Source organism: Saccopteryx leptura, chromosome 6 (genome assembly GCF_036850995.1).
Source record: "Saccopteryx leptura isolate mSacLep1 chromosome 6, mSacLep1_pri_phased_curated, whole genome shotgun sequence".
In the NCBI taxonomy this organism is placed as follows: domain Eukaryota; kingdom Metazoa; phylum Chordata; class Mammalia; order Chiroptera; family Emballonuridae; genus Saccopteryx; species Saccopteryx leptura.
In genome coordinates this window covers 175,405,636-175,423,772 of record NC_089508.1, presented here as the reverse complement: position 1 = coordinate 175,423,772, position 18,137 = coordinate 175,405,636, and the positions used below count along the sequence as shown (strand labels likewise).

The 18,137-nt window shown below is 44.1% G+C and overlaps 2 protein-coding genes across 5 annotated transcripts in view; one reads left to right on the top strand and one right to left on the bottom strand.

Annotated features, from left to right (window-relative positions):
- Positions 1-18,137, bottom strand: part of MRPL22 (mitochondrial ribosomal protein L22) — a 133,245-nt gene that overhangs the window by 22,918 nt on the left and 92,190 nt on the right. Inside the window, exons 1-2 of one of the 3 annotated variants that reach the window (XM_066344528.1) lie at positions 7,226-7,342; positions 7,101-7,143 (exon numbers count right to left, since the gene is read on the bottom strand). The exons of 1 other annotated variant lie outside the window; for it this stretch is intronic. In XM_066344528.1, coding sequence (XP_066200625.1) covers positions 7,101-7,143; positions 7,226-7,289 — 107 coding nt within the window. In that variant the 5' untranslated portion in view covers positions 7,290-7,342. Of the gene's footprint in view, positions 1-7,100; positions 7,144-7,225; positions 7,343-9,547; positions 9,687-18,137 lie in introns of those variants that run through there. One more of the 3 variants, XM_066344529.1, reaches the window with a different exon arrangement.
- Positions 9,785-18,137, top strand: part of GEMIN5 (gem nuclear organelle associated protein 5) — a 42,320-nt gene continuing 33,967 nt past the window's right edge. Inside the window, exons 1-5 of one of the 2 annotated variants that reach the window (XM_066342506.1) lie at positions 9,785-10,009; positions 10,813-10,973; positions 13,136-13,317; positions 16,540-16,691; positions 17,145-17,261. In XM_066342506.1, the coding sequence (XP_066198603.1) occupies positions 9,844-10,009; positions 10,813-10,973; positions 13,136-13,317; positions 16,540-16,691; positions 17,145-17,261 (778 nt within the window). In that variant the 5' untranslated portion in view covers positions 9,785-9,843. Of the gene's footprint in view, positions 10,010-10,812; positions 10,974-13,135; positions 13,318-16,539; positions 16,692-17,141; positions 17,262-18,137 lie in introns of both variants that reach the window. The other variant, XM_066342505.1, reaches the window with a different exon arrangement.

Genomic DNA, 18,137 nt, shown 5'->3' with positions numbered 1-18,137 from the left:
AAAAAAGGAAGTTGTTGAAATTAAAATATGGTAACACAGGTTACTGCTATTGGTTTTCCAACAAACATTAAATTTTAAGTCTACCTAGAGCTCCAGTTTATTTTTAGCATTTTAAAGATTCAAAACAAGCCAAGTCTCCTTTTTTTTAAAGGCACTGACAGACATCTACGATCAACATTTATTATTTTGAAATTCAAGTATTATCACTAATAAACAGCCTTTCATTTACTAGGAATCCTAAATCCCAGTAACTTCACTGTATATCTGTAAGTTGGATGGAGGTATGTAGGTGTGAACCAACTCTCCAGGGTGCCTGTACACATAACACACACACAGGGGGCCTACAGTAAGGGGAGAGGGCCACAGGTCACGTAGAAAGCAGGTGGGACTGAAGCTAGCACAGGAGGCATTTCCCTACTCTCATTATTCTGGCATTTCCTATCTGCCCATACCTCAGGATTAAGTTTAAGGATCACTTTTTAAATTCTGAGAGTCTTTAGGCGTTGAACAGTAGTAGATAAAAGCCAAACTGTAGAATTAAGAGTTAATTCAGATAAGATAGAAACTCTGTAATTTTCTAAAGTCACAATTGAAAGAAAGAACTAATACTTCCTATTTATTACTCAAAGTTCATTTTGAAATTCAGAACAAGTTATACCCAGAGAAGATAATACTGGCCTCAGGCTCAATCTTGAGAATATCATGCAATTCTATGCATTAAGGAAAAAATTCTTTGTTCCAAATTTACTTCTGATAACATTAAGTTAGTCTTACACTTGAGACTGAATGAAAGAACAGCCTCCCTCTTGCCTCATTTAAAATCTAAAATAAAGGGCTGAAGTGATATGTACATTCTCATAATTCAATATAACCTTGCTTTGTGAAAGTCAAGGACAATCAAACAAGGACACAGTTTAGCACAAAAAAAAGTGAAATTCCAGCAACTTTGGATGATGATATGCTCAGTTTCTCAACCTCTGCACTATTGACATTTTGGGCCAGATTATTCTTTGTTGTGGAAGGCTGTCCTGTCCCTGTAGGATGTTTAGTAGCATCCCTCATCTCTACCCACTAATGCCAGTAACGAACCCTGCCTCAGTTGTAAAAAATAAAAATGTCCCCTTGGTTGGCAAAGTTGCCCCCTGTTGAAAGTCATTATTAACTACAGTGACAGTAAAAAAAAAAAAGAAAAGAAAGAAAGAAAAACAGTGGTAGTTTTTGTACAACAGGAGCATGAGCTCTCTGTCCCAAAAGTTCCTGTTATTATGTCATACATACTTAATGGTAAATAAGGCAGATTTTCTCACTGTGTAAGCCAAGCTAAACTAAATGCCTACATTTTACATTTTTATTCATAAACCCCAAGTAGACCCTTACCGCTGCCTGGCATTCCTATCATATTTCCTTTGTCCATTTCCACTTCTAGCCCCTACAAGCAATATCATACTTCTTCTCGCTAGTTCAACCTCCCATATCTCCTCTCTCAACCTGGGTCTCACCTGATAACCACGCTTATTCAGTTAAGAAAATCAAACAGTTGGAAGATAATTTCCACAGGCTCCCACCACCTAACCCATATACCTACCTAGATCCATGTCCATACATACTTAACTACTGTACCTTTTCTCATTACTATGCACAAACTGTCCACGGCTAGCTAGGACCCCTTTCATCCCTTGCTGCCTAGATCCTATTCCTTCCCAGCTACTCACCTACATTGCTCTGGCAATTCTTCTCTCTTTTCATCAGCAATGTTTTCCTCTCTATTGAATCACTCCTCTCAGCAAACAAATATACTACCAATATCTTCCAATTTAAAATCAACACTCCCGCCTGACTGGTGGTAGCACAGTGGATCAAGCATCGACCTGGAACGCTGAGGTCGCTGGTTCAAAACCCTGGGCTTGCCTGGTCAAGGCACATATGAGAGTTGATGCTTCCTGCTCCTCCCCCTCTTCTCTTCTCTCTCTCTCATCTCTAAAATGAATAAATAAATAAAAATAATTTTAAAAAAAAATCAACACTCCCCTAACCAAGTCCTCTACTGCTGCAAAACTCTATTGTGTACTAACCAAGTCCTCTACTGCCGCAAAACTCTATTGTGTACTACACCAATCATTATTGTGTACTCGCTGGAGACCACTACAGTACCTCATGCATCACAAACAGATGCTTATGTGTAGCTGTGATGTCCCAGTGCAGATTCCTAAATTGAGGATTATGAAATTACAAACACAACTATGACTGTAATATGCATTTAAAGATGCTTGGTGGCTTTCCTCATATTCTCAAGGGGTCAGTGACTCAAATTTAAGAACCAGTGTCTCTTCTCCAATGCATGTGGAACATTCTCAAGGATAGATCATATGTTGGGTCACAAAACTAACCTCAACAAAACCAAGAAGATTGAAATTATACCAAGCATATTCTCTGACCACAACACTTTGAAATTAGAAACCAACTCCAAAAATAAAGAAAAGAAATGCAAAAATATGTGGAAATTAAACGACATACTACTAAAAATGACTGGGTCAAAGAAGAAATAAAAGGTGAGATCATAAGACATATAGAGACAAACAAGAGTGACAATACGACATAACAAAACTTCTAGGATGCAGCTGAAGCAGTAACAAGAGAAAAGTTTATATCATTACAGGCCTTTCTCAAGAAACAGGCAAAATCCCCAGTAAACCTAACACTACATCATAAAGAACCAGAAAAAAAAGAGAACAAAAGCAACCAAAAGTTAGCAGAGGAAAGGAAGCAAAAATTACAGCAGAATTTAATGAAATAGAAAAGAAAAAGGCTATACAAAAAATTAATACAACAAAGACATGGTCCTCTGAAAAGATTAATAAAATTGACAAATCCCTGGCTAGACTCACTAAAGAAAAAAGAGAAAAGACTCATATAAACATAATCAGAAATGAAAGAGGAGAAGTAACCATAGACATCACAATATACAAAAGATCATACTAGAGTACTATGAAAGACTATATGCCACTAAACTCAGTAACCTAGAAGAAATGGGTAATTTCCTAGAAATATATAACCATCCTAGGCAGAATCATGAGGAATAGGAAGATCTAAATAGACCGATAAACAGTGAGGAAATCAAAACAACCATTAAAACCTCCCATCCAAAATAAAAGTCCAGGACCAGATGGTTTCACTAGTGAAGTCTACAAACATTCATAAAAAATTTGGATCTTGCCTGACCAGGCAGTGGTGCAGTGGATAGAGTGTCAGACTGGGACATGAAGGACCCAGGTTTGAGACTCTGGGGTCGCCAGCTTGACCGCGGGCTCATCTGGTTTGAGCAAAGCTCACCAGCCTGAGCCCAAGCTTGCTGGCTTGGGCATGGTGTCACTCAGTCTGCTGTAGCCCCAGGTCAAGACAACATATGAGAAAGCAATCAATGAACAACTAAGGTGTCTCGCCTGACCTGTGGTGGCGCAGTGGATAAAGCGTTGACCTGGTATGTTGAGGTTGCCAGTTCAAAACCCCAGGCTTGCCTGGTCAAGGCACATACAGGAGTTGATGCTTCCTGCTCCTCCCCCTGTTCTCTCTCTCTCTTTAATTTCTCTCTCTCACCAATAAAAATGAATAAATAGAATCTTAAAAAAAAAAACAACTAAGGTGTCTCAATGATGAACTGATGCTTCTCATCTCTTTTCCTTCCTGTCTGTCCCTCTCTCACTGTGTCACACACACACACACACAAAAGAATGTGGTACCTATCCTTACCAAACCCTTCCAAAAAATGGAAGAAGCAATACTTTCTAACACATTTTTTTTGTATTTTTCTGAAGCTGGAAACAGGGAGAGACAGTCAGACAGACTCCCGCATGCGCCCGACCGGGATCCACCCGGCACGCCCACCAGGGGCGATGCTCTGCCCACCAGGGGGCGATGCTCTGCCCCTCTGGGGCGTCGCCCTGCCGCGACCAGAGCCACTCTAGCGCCTGGGGCAGAGGCCAAGGAGCCATCCCCAGCGCCCGGGCCATCTTTGCTCCAATGGAGCCTCGCTGCGGGAGGGGAAGAGAGAGACAGAGAGGAAGGAGGGGGTGGGTGTGGAGAAGCAAATGGGCGCTTCTCCTATGTGCCCTGGCCGGGAATCGAACCCGGGTCCCCCACACGCCAGGCCGACGCTCTACTGCTGAGCCAACCGGCCAGGGCCTCTAACACATTTTATGAGGCCAACATAATCCTGATATCAAAACCTGGCATGAACAACACACACACACACACAAAAATCAAGATCTCTGATGAATACTACAAAATCCTAGACAAGGCCCTGGCCGGCTGGCTCAGTGGTAGAGCATCCGCCTGGCATGCTCAAGTCCCGGGTGCTAAAGTCGGCCAAGGCACACAGGAGAAGCGCCCATCTGCTTCTCCACCCCTCCTCCTCTCCTTCCTCTCTGTCTCTCTCTTCCCCTCCCGCAGCCAAGGCTCCATTGGAGCAAAGATGGCCCGGGCACTGGGGATGGCTCCTTGGCCTCTGCCCCAGGCACTAGAGTGGCTCTGGTCGTGACAGAGCGACGTCCCGGATGGGCAGATCATTGCCCCCTGGTGGGCGTGCCGGGTGGATCCCGGTCGGGCGCATGCGGGAGTCTGTCCGACTGCCTCCCCGTTTCCAGCTTCAGATAAATAAATAAATAAATAATCCTAAACAAAATACTAGCAAATAGAAAACAACAATACATTTAAAAATATATAATGATCAAGTGGGGTTTATTCCAGGAGCACAAGGATGTTCAACATATACAATCTATATAATATACCACATTAACAAAACAAAGGATAAAAATTATATGATCTTATCAATAGTTACAAAAAATCCATTTGATAACATACAACCTTTTAGGATTAAAACATTCAATATAATACATATAAAAGAAAAGTACTTCAACATAAAAAAGGCCATATATGACACTCAGCCAATATCACTCTCAATGGTGAAAGGCTGAAAGCTTTTCCTCTAAAATCAGAAACAAGACAGAATGCCCACTCTCACCACCCTTATTTAACAGAGTTCTGGAAGAACGAGCTAGAGCAGCAATCAGGCAAAAGAAAGAAATAAAAGGTACCCAAATTAGGAAGGAAGAAGTAAAACTACCACATTTGCAGGTGACATGATTCTGTATATAGAAAACAGTGTATAGCATCGACCTGGAAATGCTGAGGTTGCCAGTTCAAAACCCTGGGCTTGCCTGACCAGGCGGTGGCACAGTGGATAGAGCGTCGGACTGGGATGTGGAAGACTCAGGTTCGAGACCCCGAGGCTGCCAGCTTGAGCATGGGCTCATCTGGTTTGAGCAAAAATTCACCAGCTTCTGCTGAGGGCCCGCCGTCAAGGCACATATGAGAAAGCAATCAATGAACAACTAAGGTGTCGCAATGCGCAACGAAAAACTAATGATTGATGCTTCTCATCTCTCTGTTCCTGTCTGTCTGTCCCTGTCTATCCCTCACTCTGATTCTCTGTCTCTGTAAAAAAATTAAAAAAAAAAAAAAACAAAAAAAACCCTGGGCTTACCTCACCCAGTCTACGCACTTATGGGATTGATGATTCCTACTCCTCCCTCTCTTCTCTATCTAAAATGAATAAATTTTAAAAATCTAAAAAAAAAAAGGAAGATGCTCAACCCAATTGAGCTCCCTGGCTGGAGTCCTAAATTTATTTATTGTTTCTAATAGTAGCAGCACCTCAGTTGTCCACTGACTGCTTTCCCATATGGGCTTTGATTGGGGGGGGGGGGGGGGACACATGCGCACGCCAGCGGAGCTCCCACCAAGCCAGCAACTTTGTGCTCAAGCCAAGGACCACAGAGTCATGTTTATGATCCCACGCTCAAGCTGGCAACCCAGCTCTCAAGCTGATGAGCACGCACTCAAGCCGGCAACCTCAGGTTTGGAATCTGGGTCCTCAGAGTCCCAGGCCAATGCTCTACCCACAGTATGACTGCCTAGTCAGGCTTAGTGATTGAGGTGCAGTGATAGAAAGTAACCTAAAAAAAGCAAAGTAGGCAAATCCTAAGGGCTATGCCCCCTATTTTCTTCATTAGCCCACCTCTTCATCCCCTTAAACCAAGAATCTACGACCACCTCTTCATCCCCTTAAACCAAGAATCTACGACAAAGCTAAAATAATGAGAACTCAAAAACAGTTTATAATGACACAAACAGCAATGGCAGCTAGAATTTAGGGTGGAATTATTACATGTCATGCACTGTACTAAACATTTCATACTCATTATCTCATTTAATCCTCATAAAAATCTGTGAGGTAGTTACTAATATTCCTCATATAGCATATCTGAACTGAAACTTAGAAAGGACAAGTTTCCCAAAATCAAACGTTAAAAAGTAGATCTGCGCCCATCTGTCTCCAAAGCCTATATAAACCAAAATAAATGCTAAGTGCACTGATCAGAAAATTTACAGATTATCAATCTCCAAATATCAACAGTTGTACTGCAAAAGAGGACAATAAGAAGGGGGCGGGAAAGGGTTCTTCCCAGTCCTGACCTAACCACATTCCCTAATCTTGAAGAACACTTTTGTCCTGAGGTCAAAGAATGTTCTGGAGAGTAAAGTATAAAGCTTCAAAACTTCCTATAACTGGGAGACCTTACAGGTTATTTTGCTTTTGAGAGCTCCAAGCTCCTTTTCGGAAAAATGGGTATAGCGGTATGTATACTACACAGGATGTTAAGAGAATGAGAAAACGCACAGAAGGCGATTGACACAATGCCACGCACGACGTGAGCTGCGGCCGTGGGTCACACAGTCCCTGCTCTTGTAAGCGAGAACGAGAGCCGTAACCAGGAGAGCTGGACGTTGCGACACGGTTGGGAGAGTCAAACCACGTTCAGAAAGCTCAGAACAGAGTGTTTAGAAAAGGCACTTATCCCTTGGGTGACAGACGCTCCTGATCCCCTGAAGGCTATGTAATAAGGCGGCGAATGGTGAGGTGACAAAGCGGGACTGTCCATAGCCCCAGGCCCAAAGCAGAGCCCGGCACAGAGGCTCTTAGTAGTTGACTGACAGAGCGGTAAGGAGGCCTTCGGCCCTTCTGAAACTCCGAGGCGACTTACCCCAAAGCCAGTTTCCCCCTCAGATTCTGCATCCATAACGCACCTGCAACAGCAACACAAGATGTCAACTCAGATTCCCACCTCCACTCCGTTCTACCGCCCCTTAACCACTAAGAAATCCTTACCAAGACGCTCCAGCACCGCCGCCGCCATCTTTCTCCCACCCTCTACGGAAGCCTCCGAACTCATTCACCGTCTGACGAGACGCATGCGCAACTCTCCGCTCCCCTCCCCCCCCCCCCCCCCCCCCGCAGAAAATTCACACCTGCGCTGTTGTTATGGAGACCAGGAGCAAGCGGCCGGCGTTTAAGGTGTGGTCAGCCCAACGTGGCTTGGGAATTGAATGACTTAACAAAGGCAGCAACTAGTGAGTTTTCGGAAATTAATTGGGATTCAGAAAAACTGTGAAATATCACTGCACAAATGGTCTGAAAGGATTAGGAAAACAGAGACCGTTAACAAGCCGCCTAACTTGGGTGGGCCTCAGTTTTCTATCCAGTAAAATAGTCAGAAAAATGATCCCTACAAGCAGTTTTGTTTTAAGATCATTAGAGATCATGTGGAAAGCCCTTTTATAAAATAAACAGTTCAAATATAAAAGTATGATGTTCTAATCCCTATTCATCTCCAGGTTGACCTACAAGAAATAAAAGTTAACAATCATTGGGCACTTGCTACCATGTATGTCCAGCAGGCATTTCACTAAATCTCAGTATTCCTCACATCAATCCCACAAGGCGTGGATTATGGTCTTCCTTCTTTAAAATGAATAGATTTAGGATAGGTTAAAGATAACTGGCAAAACCAGTAGTTAATCTAGGGCTGGAGGATGCCTCCAAAGTTAGTGCCAATACCCACATCCAAAGTATGTCAACGTAAGAAACCTCCAAATCTGTAAAAATTTTTACGAGTTTATTTGAGCCAAACTGTCGACAACTGCTAGGAAACAAAGTCTCAATGGATTAAGAAAGTGCTCCGGAAAATGGAGGTTTCACCACACTATACATTAGAATCAAAGGGGAAGATTTCAAAAGCATGTTATCTGGTACCTACCCTATTGTAGCTGCAAAAGACAACAGACAGGCTTAAGGTAAGCATTGACCTTTGTTAGAGAAAAATACCTCCCTAGGTCAGGTCTACCCATCTGTAAAGCCAGAAGCCATGGCTACCAACACAGCAGCCGCCTGGCCCATGCAGGTTCGCATTGGATTCGGACAGTCGGTAAAGAAACAACGGAGCCACAAACTCGTGGGCCATAGTCTTTAATTCTAGCTTGCACCCGGAGGGCAAGTAAAAACACACACTGGGCTCCAAAACCCACTCATATTCAGTGCTCACAAAGCCACTGACTTATCCGAGTTTCCTAGAATCAAAGGTTTCTAGCTCACCAGCCTTATTCTCCTCAGTTCCCCATCTCCTTCCTTATCCCAGATACAAACTCTGCACAAATTGGCATCTCACTCAGCACTCCGCCATCTTGGCCGCTTCTCCTGGCCACATGGCCTCTTTATGCTCTCTGCTCTGCTCCCTCTGCTCTCTCATGCTAATCATCCCAGGAACCAAGAGCGCAAGCTCCTATTCTGCCCCTATTTTATAGTGTAGAAATCCAAACCTTTAATCCAATATACAAAATAGGGAAGTCTCTAATACAAAGTCACTTCTCCGAGGCATGATTGGACTGTACCGCCCCACATCAAAAAGGGTGGGAAAGGCTCAATTCCAAAACCAAGCCCCAGGCTACAAGGATTCTCAACACACATTAATATCACCTGGGCGACGGCCCCACGTGGGCAACACCATCTCCAACAAAGTGAGCACAATACACTTTATCTGCCCAACACCATCATAAACTGTTTTTAGTTAGAAAGTCTCAATTTCAGACCACCCTGTGTGGTCACTTCAGGTCTCTGAGTTTGCAAGGCCACCATGCAGGCTTCCCTTGAGCTTGTCAGGTTCAGCATGTGGCCCTTCTATTGTCCACAGATATAGCAAGTTTCAATTACTACATATGCAGAAGTGCCAGATACCCACTGCAAACAAGCAATACTGGAGTGGGAACAGTGTAAATCCAGAAATCTGAGCCGTTCAGCATGTTTGAGTTGGAAGGAAACTTCCATTCTTTTTCCTCCACAGCACTTACCCTGTACAGTTTCACAGAGTTGACATTCAATCAAATTGAGTCACTATTCTTCTCCTTAACTTACCAAGAACCCAGAACTAGAATTTCTACCCAATTGCACAAACTCTTTCCTTTTTGAATTCTGATTCGAACTTTTATATTTTTAACTGGCTTCTTGTACGTATCTTTAGAGCATTTCCAGAGCTAGCCAAGTGCCCTGATATATACTGCCCAAAAAATACTTGATGGATCAAAGTTAAACAGGGCCAAACAATAAACCGGCAGAGCGGCAAGATGACTCCACCAGTCAAACCCGTTAATTATGTACCTGAACTGTATGAGCAAGAATGCCTTAACCCCGGGGCTGAGCTCAAGAAATAACTCCCTGCCGCCGCAGGCGATACTGGAAGGCAAAACGACCGGAATGCGGCGACCCTACCCTCTTCCAAAGCCCTGCGACGGCTGGAGCAGAGCGCGCAGTGAGGCCTGGACCTCGGCGCACGCCGTAGTAGCCGCCCGGGGAGGCGGGGCTCCGAGTTAACCCCGCCCCCTTCCCGGCTACAGCGTGGGACTGCAAACCGCCTGTCCCAGTGACTCCTTCCCTCTTCCCCGTGGCTGGTAATCATGGGCCAGGAGCCACGCACGCTGCCGCCTTCCCCTAACTGGTACTGCGCCCGATGCAGCGATGCCGTGCCTGGGGGTCTCTTTGGGTTCGCGGCGCGGAACTCCGTCTTTCTTGTCCGCGTGGGCCCGGGCGCTGGCGCGATCCCTGGGACGCCCCCTTTTCGAGGTAACTCCCTGTCTCTGTCCCCACCTTCCCTGCATTTCTTCCATTCCCTGGGGGCGCCGAGTGTACGTCTTCAGCCTCCCTCCTTAACTGATGGAGAAACTGAGGCCCAGGCAGAGAGAAAAGTCTGCTCACAACCCCTAAGCCGAGTCTCGTCCGGATCTCCAATATTGAGCTCCCCAAGGCTGTGGATGAGCGGTCCCGCCTCCTGGCGCTCTCACTTGGGACTGCTCGCTTACTAAGAAAGTTATCCCTGTCTAGATCCAGGCATTTTTAACATCTGAGGGACTCCTCCCCTTACCCAGTGTGCGTGGACCCCTTAGAAGCCTTCCAGGGATTGGGGGCTTCCTACAGCGTCAAGGCCCTAAGCAAGAACCTACAAATATATGACACTCATTTCTGTAAAGTGGATGAGTTGAGCTAAATCCTTTTAAGCTCCAAATTAGATTTTGATTATGCCTTGGGATATGGCACGCCAGATACTCTATTTCAAACGATGTCTGGCCAGATCCAAATAAAAATTACTTATACTTTTCATTTGGGCTGTGAACAGGCACAGCAGGGAATATCAGCTGCGCTTTACAGTTGACACAACTGAGGTTCAAGGAGATAAAATGACTTGTTTGCAGTCACGTGGCAGAGCCAGTACCCACAGTTGGGGTTTCTGAATGTGAGTCCCTGGATACCTTCGTTATACCATGAGATAAGTGAGATCTCTGCATTCATCATCTAACAACAGTATGACTCGAACAGTATGCCAGAAATCTTAGGTAGCACTTTAACTTGGAGTCTGGTTTTGCTTGAAGTCATAGGGGAGTTGGTGGGACACACCGAAAGAGTCTCTGGCTTCACATTTTCTCATCACCCGGATCAGTACAACCTTTGTGCCACCAGCTCCGATGATGGGACTGTGAAAATCTGGGATGTAGAGACCAAAACAGTTGTGACGGAACACGCACTCCATCAGGTACGGTGGCTTATTGGTCTCCCAGACTGCTATACGTACATCTGTGCCGAGGGTTCTTCTGCCTCAAGAATAGTTTCGCTGGCACACCTGTGCAACATAACTTTTATAACTGCATTCACTAATTAGAAAAGAAACTCTGTAAGAAATCTTTTTGGAAGGCAATATTGTAAACCAAAGGTCAGCAAACTACACTGCAGCCTGTTTTTGCAAATAGACAGTCATTCATTTAAGCACTGTCCACTATTTAAGTATTGGCTGCTTGTGTGCTACAATCTCAGAGTTGAGTAGTTGCAACAGAAACAATGTGGCCCACAAAATCTAAAATATTTACTATCTGGTTCTTTACATCAAATAGACTCCTGACATAAGACTGTAAATCTGTACATGAAACTTGTTTCTAAACCAGATGATTAGTTGATATACCTGCCCTTTTTTTTTTTTTTTTTTTTTGTATTTTTCTGAAGCTGGAAACGGGGAGAGACAGTCAGGCAGACTCCCGCATGCGCCCGACCGGGATCCACCCAGCACGCCCACCAGGGGGCGATGCTCTGCCCCTCCAGGGCGTTGCTCTGTTGCGACCAGAGCCACTCTAGCGCCTGGGGCAGAGGCCAAGGAGCCATCCCCAGCGCCCAGGCCATCTTTGCTCCAATGGAGCCTCGGCTGCGGGAGGAGAAGAGAAAGATAGAGAGGAAGGAGAGGGGAGGGGTGGAGAAGCAGATGGGCGCTTCTCCTGTGTGCCCTGGCCGGGAATCGAACCCGGGACTTCTGCACACCAGGCCAACGTTCTACCACTGAGCCAACCGGCCAGGGCCTATATCCCTGCCTTTTTTTTTTTTTTTTTTTTTTTCTCTTTTTTTTTTTTTTTTTTTTTTTTTTTTTTTTCATTTTTCTGAAGCTGGAAACAGGGAGAGACAGTCAGACAGACTCCCGCATGCGCCCGACCGGGATCCACCCGGCACGCCCACCATGGGGCGGCGCTCTGCCCACCAGGGGGCGATGCTCTGCCCATCCTGGGCGTCGCCATATTGCGACCAGAGCCACTCTAGCGCCTGGGGCAGAGGCCGAGGAGCCATCCCCAGCGCCCGGGCCATCTTTGCTCCAATGGAGCCTTGGCTGCGGGAGGGGAAGAGAGAGACAGAGAGGAAAGCGCGGCGGAGGGGTGGAGAAGCAAATGGGCGCTTCTCCTGTGTGCCCTGGCCGGGAATCGAACCCGGGTCCTCCGCACGCTAGGCCGACGCTTATCCCTGCCTTTTGAGAGACTGTAGGAACCCTGACCAGATAGCTCGATTGGTAGAGCATCAGCCTGAAGTGCCGAGGTTACTGGTTTGCTCCCCGGTCTGGGCACACACAGGAATGGAATGATGCTCCTGTCTCTCTCCTCTCTCTCCCTCTTCCTTCCTCTATGGCTAAAATCAATCAATGAAATTTAAAAAAAAAAAAGAAATGTAGGAAAGGAAAAGACTTACTTAATCTTAGTAAGAACTTTGCATTAATCTATTAAAGGAAGTTATTTTAAATGGTTTTTTATCCTTATTAGCCTAAATTCTACCATTTGGTTAGTATAGTCTTGCTATATAAGTGGTACTAACTACTTATTAGGTACCTATAACATGTCTAGTATTATACTGGTTAAAAACTAAGTAAAGTCTGACCAGGTGGTGGCGCAGTGGATAGAGCATCGGACTGGGATGCGGAGGACCCAGGCTCAAGATCCTGAGGTCGCCAGCTTGAGCGCGGACTCATCTGGTTTGAGCAAAGCTCACCAGCTTGAACCCAAGGTCGCTGGCTCGAGCAAGGGGTTACTCTGTCTGTTTAAGGCCCACGGTCAAGGCACATATGAGAGAGCAATCAATGAACAACTAAGGTGTCACAACGAAAAACTAATGATTAATGCTTCTCATCTCTCTCCGTTCCTGTCTGTCTGACCCTATCTATCCCTCTCTCTGACTCTCTGTCTCTGTAAAAAAAAAAAAAAAAAAAAAAGTTCTAAATCATAAACAACTGAAGAGAAATACAATTTAAAAGAATTTGGTTACGCTTTCCCCTAAGGAGTAAGACAATAAAGGCTGAATTATTTAAAAAAAAAAAAAAAAAAAAAAAATCTAAGTAAAAATCCAGCATTGACAAATGAAAAGCAAACATATATTTGTTTTGTGTTAAAGCATACAATATCAGCATTGCATTGGTCCCCTCGAGTAAAGGACTTAATAGTATCTGGAGATGAAAAAGGAGTGGTTTTCTGTTACTGGCTTAACAGAAATGACAGCCAGCACCTCTTCAAAGAACCCAGGACAATTTTCTGTCTCACTTGCTCACCTCATCATGAAGATTTAGTAGCCATTGGGTAAGTACTGTACTATCTGTGTGGATCGTTTGTTTTTGCTTATGATCATATTTTACATTTGCTTTACCGCCTGCCCCTTATTCTCAAAGGAAACCACTTGCAGATGTTAACCTCTCACTCTCCCACTGAGCCCCTGGTACCATTTGTTCCTGTGACCTCCAGGTCCTGACTGTCTCTCCCACTGTCTGTTTGTAATACCTTGCTTCCCACAATACCGTAGTTCCCTCCATCATATTTGATTTCTCCGTTCAGCCTCCATGGGTAGGAATTGTCCTCTTTCACCTTTTCCTCCCTCTTTACTTGCCCTCAGATAGAACGTTTTACTTCCAGAGTGTCAAACGACTCAACTCTACCTGCTTCTCAGCTCTCCCTCGAGGGGAAAAGTGATCTGGCATAGGGACCTCTCTCCTTATTCATCACCAAGGCTGTGGCACATGCGCTGCCGGAGTGGGGCCTCCCCCTTTCTCTTACCACTCAATCTACTTCTCTCCAAAAGATGTCTGTTCACTCCGGTTTGAAGACTGGATAAGCATTAGAATGTTGGGAGGAGAAAGTCTGACTGGAGAGGATTCAGGAGACGGGAGTTGAGGGTATTAGGTAGTAGAGAACACACGGAGATAACTTCTTCACCGTTTGTTACAGAATACTGTGCACAAACATGAAGCCAGGAGCTATGGGGAGGGGAGTTAAGGACATATTAAATTGGAAGGTAACAAGGGCAGGTTTTACTTTGCTGGAAATGAGGCAGAAGAGAGAGAGCTTGTTGCAGGGGTAAACCATGCTAAATGCACGATTGGTAGGAGTGACGTGGAGAAGTCAAGAGGGGACTGGATCCAGATCGCGAGCAGAAGGAACAGCTGAGACTATGGAATTAGGAGCAGGTGGATTGGTAGATCTGGTTAGAAAGAGGGTGCTTCGTTCTGACAGCTTCTGATTTTCTCAGTGAGGCATAACTCAGAGAGGAGATGGAGTCAAGTCCAGGGCAGGAATGGGAGTGGATGCAGGAATAAGGAATGAAAACAGTCATCTCAGAATAAGAAAGGGAACTTACTGAGAGAAATTGTAGATCCATTGGTCCCTGGTGAGTGCCAAGCTAAGGGTCACAGTCATGACTTTACTCAAACTGGTTGAGGAAGGAGATGGTTGAACTCAACCAGGTTTGAGGTTTTGTGGAGTTGATACCCCTGAGAGAGGGGGTCAAGGAGATTAGGGTTTTCTAAAGGAGTGATTATAGTGATGGATTATGAGATCTGTGCTGCATGGGGGGGGGGGGGAGGTAGGAAGGTAGGTGGGGTGAGTAATAGTAAAAATGGGAGGGATCTGTAGAGGCAGTCTCTGCGCAATGGGGGTACTAGAGAGAGGGGGCAGAAACAGTGGTGGGCAGGGGTCTGAGAAGGTGAAATCGAACTGACCTTGAGAGAAGAGCTGGAATTCACAAGAAGAGAAGAGTTTTTCAGGGACAGTCAGACCCAGGATTGAAGAAGTGTGATTCATCTTCCAAGGATCTTCGAAATGCCTGACTATTTTGTTACATATCTCGGTGGTTTTTCAAAGTCTGTGTCTTCAAAGATCAATACAGTCTATGATTTCTTTTTTTTTTTTTCAATAAAGTTGTAGTGGGGAAAAAAAATTATAAAAGGAGAAAACTAAATAGATAAAGCTGTTAAAGGTATTTTTCCCTGTGGGTTTGTGTCCTACCCAGGTACCAAAAGAAGAAAAGGTATTTTTCCCTGTAGAATTATCTAGTGTGTAGGAAATGCAAATAGGTACACACACTTTGGAGAGCAGTTTTGCACTTTTTAATAAAGCAGCAATGTATGTATTTTACATCCTGACAGTTCCATTACTAGGCATCAAACCTGAAATTGTCTTAGCAGCATTTTTTGTTTGTAATACCTAAAAATGTAAGCCCTTCAAGAGGAAATGAATAAAGACACCTGAGGTGTATTCACACAGTGGAGCACTGCACAACAGTATGAAGAGCTGCCCGGCAACTAGAGTTACATGTGTCAGCGTGGTGAGTCACCAACAGAATGAGTGAAGAAAGCAAGCTGCAGGTAGACCACGTGGTATCATGTGGATGAAGTTTTAAAATACAGAAAATGATTCTTTATCTTACTTAGGAATATAAACAAAGAAAGGCTAGGAATGATATAACAAAATTCATGAATAGCAGTTTCCCCCTGGGGAATGTTCAGATGGACAGAGGACATCAACTGTGTTGGAAATTATTTTTTTCTTAGGCTAGGTCAGTGGTCAGCAAACTCATTAGTCAGCAGAGCCAAATATCAACAGTAAAACGATTGAAATTTCTTTTGAGAACCAAATTTTCTAAACTTAAACTATATAGGCAGGTACATTCCTTATCGAGGTAGCGCCCGCATGTGGTATTTTGTGGAAGAGCCGCAGTTTGCCGACCAAGGGGCTAGGTGGTAGATACTATACTTTGTGTCTGAAATACTTTATCACTTAAGAAAAAGCTATTAGAATTTCTCAGTTTCTTTTGAATTTCAATAAATGATAGCCTCGGAATATCTACATCTAGAATTTCTAGAGTTCTGCAGCTTTTGTTAAGTTTATAGCTAGAAAAGCAGGAGCACTGGTAAAAAGGAGTTTTTTGAATGTATTATAACTGTTCATTTCTAATTACAGGAATTGGTAGGCCCCTACAAGAACTTAGAACTTAACATGCTCCAGTTTAAGCTCTGTGCCAGGTTACATGTACACTGTTACTATTACAAAGTTGACCATGGAGGAGGGTTTAAAAACACTAAGAAGCGCCCAACCAGGCAGTGGCGCAGTGGATAGAGCGTCGGACTGGGATGCAGAGGACCCAGGTTTGAGACCCCAAAGTCTCCTACTTGAGCGCGGGCTAATCTGGTTTGAGCAAGGGGTCACTTGCTCTGCTGTAGCCCCCGGGTCAAGGCACATATGAGAAAGCAGTCAATGAACAACTAAGGTGCCACAACAAAGAATTGATGCTTCTCTTCTCATCTCTCCCTTCCTGTCTGTCCCTATCTGTCCCTCTCTCTGACTTTCTGTCTCTGTCACAAAAAAACAACTAGAAAGCATAAAATGAACACTTTGAAGAAAAGACAAAATTAATAATGTCTTCTTCCCTTCTCCCCAACCCCCAATGCACTTAACTTTTACAATCTAAAATAACTCCTAAGCCAAATATTTTAATGGAAAACAAACTGTTTTTCAACTCTTATTTTTCAGCTACAAGGATGGCATGGTGGTTATAATTGACATCAGCAAGAAAGGAGAAGTCATTTACAGGCTTCGGGGCCATGATGATGAGATCCACTCCATAGCCTGGTGTCCTCTGCCGGGCGAAGATTGCTTATCAGTAAATCAAGAGGAAATTTCAGGTAGAGGTCATTAGAGGCAGGTAGAGGTCATTAGAGGCAGGGTTCAGTACTCTTGCAGTGGGCGGCAAACTCATTAGTCAACAGAGCCAAATATCAACAGTACGACGATTGAAATTTCTTTTGAGAGCCAACTTTTTTAAACTTAAACTATATAGGTAGGTAATTCCTTATCAAGGTAGCGCCTGCACGTGGTATCATGTGGAAGAGCCACACTCAAGGGGCCAAAGAGCCGCATGTGGCTTATGAGCCACAGTTTGCTAACCAAGGCTTTAGAGCTTAAGAACACAATGAATAAAACTGTATCCTTTAAATTACGTTTAAAACGTTAGGTTTTACAGGTCAGATCTATGAAAGCAATAGCTAAGTTTCAAGAACCCTTGCAAGATACTTTTTCTTTGAGGTAAGCACTTGTTTCATGCAAATTTTTAAAAATTACCATCTCTATCCTAGAAGAACCTGAAATTCCTAATGGGAAAGTTATAGCACAAACTCCAGTAACAAAAGGCTGCTACTTAGCCACTGGAAGCAAAGATCAGACCATCCGAATCTGGAGCTGCTCTAGAGGCCGAGGTAAGATGGATGTTTGATATTTCTTTTGTGATATAACCTGTATTGATCTGGTAGAAGCAGAAAGTTTTTTTATTCTGCCTTGTACTCAAAATAGATCATATGTCAAAAGCAGTTCTTTTACTTTTCTATCCAGAAAGCTGTTTCCCAGCCTAGCCTGGACTAGAGCTCTGTTCTTAACATCTGGCTTTGGTACTGGAGATGAGGGTTTCTAATACATTCGTAGAAGGGTCAGTATTTTGCATGCAGTATGTCTGTTATAAGGCCGGGAATATTGGGACTTGGCAAAGCCTAGATCAGAGGAATGGAAAAGGTCACTAGAGCTAGAGCTTACAAGCACAAATGGAGAATAAATAATCTGTGCCCAACAGAGAAGTGCACATTTAAATGTAAAAGCTCAGTTAACCCAATTACGGAAACCCTCAGTCATTCAGCTTTCCTTAGCATTTCTTTGAACAGAACTTTCACCTTAAGACTGAAACTCCAGACAGAGTGGATGTTATCTATGTAGTAAAAATCTAGCCTTTCCTTTTATAGCAGTCTTCTTTCTCCACTTTATTTAAAACCATAGAAGTTTTATTATCTTTGTCCAAATGCATTAGTATATGTAAAGCAAGTAGCATAGTCAGAGCTTAATCAGTGGTAACTTATTATTATTTGGGGAAAGAGAATATTTTAAGGTTTATGGACCATGGCCAGTTAGCTCAGTAGTAGAGCATTGGCCCAGCATGTGGAAGTCCCAGCATCGATGCCCAGTCAGGGCACACAAAAACAACCATCCCCGGCACTGAGGATAGCTCCATGGTCTTGGTCTCAGGCGCTAAAATAGCTCAGTTGCCAAGCAACAGAGCTGCCCCAGCCGGGCAGAGCATCACCTGG